The following is a 2275-nucleotide window of genomic DNA, read 5'->3' as shown; positions in this document are numbered from 1 at the left end:
TTGTTTTCTCCTCCAGATTGTTCATCCAGCCTGTCCTATCCAGACAGGCCTGCCACTTTTTATTTTACAGTTTCATTTACATGTTTATATATCTCACCTTAGATGGTAAACACACAGGAGACAGAACTTTGAACATGTTTCCAAAGTAAGATGGAAGATAACTTCACAACACGATTAATATAATTTATATCACCAAATTGTATACCTTAAAATGTTGAATTTAGCAATGTGGTGTTATATATATATATATATATATATTTTTAAATAATAATAATAGAAAAGAATGCTATTTCTATAGTGAAACACTATAAAATGTTGCTAGGAATTAGGGGGATGGTTTTGTATGGAGGTAATAGACATTACTTTATTATTCATAGTTTACCACCATGAAGTAAAATTTTTGATCTGCCTATATAACTTACCTTTTCAGATGTTGTACATGCTTTTGAATATTTACTAGGCCGGACATCAAAAATCATAAGACCTGTGGTCTGGTTTCTAGGAGAAAAAACTCATGCAGGTTAGTACAGAATCACAGAGGTAGACATGAATCTTCCTTTGTGTAGATGGATGAAAGTCCCATGTACACCGTGGAGTTGAATTCATCATGAAGAGTTCTGGATACTTGGGTGGTGTGGTGGTAACTGCTCTATGCTTTCGCTGAGACAGCTCCACATTGTGGTCATCTCTTAGAGCTGCCCCCACCTCATGATGGCTCAGGCTTTAACCAACACAGGGTTGGGTCGATGGAAAGTGGAATAGAGACGAACAGTTATCGGTATTCATGCCCTCTTTCATGAACAACCCAGTCCCAGAGGATGGAGATCTGCTGCTGACATCTTGTCCTGTCTAATGCAGTTACAGGCCATGACTACTGGCTTGTTTTCTCCTGTAGACGCTACAGATTCTCCCTCACTGCTTACTGTTATATTTTGAACCAGTAGACTAACTAATACTTTCTAAGCCACATGAGGCTGCATAATACGACCTGATTAGTATCCAAAGTTTGGTCAAAATGCCTTTCTTGACCATGAAGGGCACATGGATCATTTTGTGTTTAGGCAAAATGTGAGGAATCAAAAAATAACAAAAGGGGAAAATTTTAAAGCTTTATTGACACCTCACATCTACTAAGATTTTATTTTTTTCCAGAAAAAAACTGGAGGAAACAAATACAAAAAAAAATCTACCCACAAATAAGTGTCCAGTTTTCCAGTATTCATTACATTTTTACATATATAAATTTATCATATGAAACATAATAAATATGTGAGGATACAGATAGCACATTTTTAAACAACTTCAAATTGGAAGCAGATACCTTTGAAATTAAGGATTAATCTTATAATTATGGTGTCTTGCCAATGAAATAGAGTTTCTGAAAAGTGCAAATGGTTTAGAGCTCAACTATTGTTCAAACAATTGGTGGTTTAAGTCCACCACCGTCACCTTGGAAGACAGGTTTGGTGACTTGCTTCTGAAAGGTCAGAGCAGTGACAGCTCTATGGAGCAGTTCTCCTCTGCCCACACGGGGTTGCGTGAGTCAGAATCAACTCGATCACAGCAAGTACCAACAGCAATAATCATCATAGGTTTTTGTTGCTATTGTTATTCATTGTACATAAAAATACTGTGCTTATGATTTGATGGAATCTTTGATAAATTTAGTCATATCGTATATATTTGTAAAGGACACTAAACTAAATATTGCATCTTTAATATTCTACACACCTTCTCCTCTTATAGGTAGGTATTTTTCCCCTACTATGTCTGATTACAAAGTTTTTATAGTTCCACTCAAGTCTCACAGTAACCTAAAGTATCTTGGAAAATTTTATGTCTAATTCTACAGCTACAAAATTCCAAGTAAATATGCACAAAATAATAAAACTCCCCAAAGTGCCCACAACATTAGAGGAATCAAACAAAAAGTTAGTGAGTGAAGAGAAAAGAGATGAAGTGAGCCTCAAGTCATTTCTGTATCTAAAGTAGCATTTTATCTCTACTCTTTCAGGGCATCACTCTACTTTATTTTCTTAGTAGTCCTTATCATTTGGAATTATCTTGTTTATGTATTTGTTTGATCGTTGTCTTCTCCCACTAGAAATATGTTCCACAAAAAGTGTACCTTACCTTTCTTGTTCATTATATATATTACACATTTAGAAAATAGCGGGCTTACCCACAGAGAAGAAGCACACCAGCCTGTGTGAACACGAGGTGTTGAAGGGATCAGGTAGCAGACACCAAAGAACAAAAACCATCATTGTGTGAC

At 35.8% G+C, this 2275-nt stretch overlaps 1 protein-coding gene across 1 annotated transcript in view; it reads right to left on the bottom strand.

Annotated features, from left to right (window-relative positions):
- CATSPERE (catsper channel auxiliary subunit epsilon) overlaps positions 1-2275 on the bottom strand; it is a 199876-nt gene that overhangs the window by 74627 nt on the left and 122974 nt on the right. Inside the window, exon 7 of the mRNA XM_004700170.1 lies at positions 423-498. Within this exon, the coding sequence (XP_004700227.1) occupies positions 423-498 (76 nt within the window). The remainder of the gene's footprint in view (positions 1-422; positions 499-2275) is intronic.

This window comes from Echinops telfairi, unplaced genomic scaffold (genome assembly GCF_000313985.2).
Source record: "Echinops telfairi isolate 266 unplaced genomic scaffold, ASM31398v2 ScPeMD7_7424;HRSCAF=8462, whole genome shotgun sequence".
Classification (NCBI taxonomy): domain Eukaryota; kingdom Metazoa; phylum Chordata; class Mammalia; order Afrosoricida; family Tenrecidae; genus Echinops; species Echinops telfairi.
The sequence above is the reverse complement of the archived record's forward strand: the minus strand, read 5'-3'. Positions and strand labels throughout refer to the sequence as shown.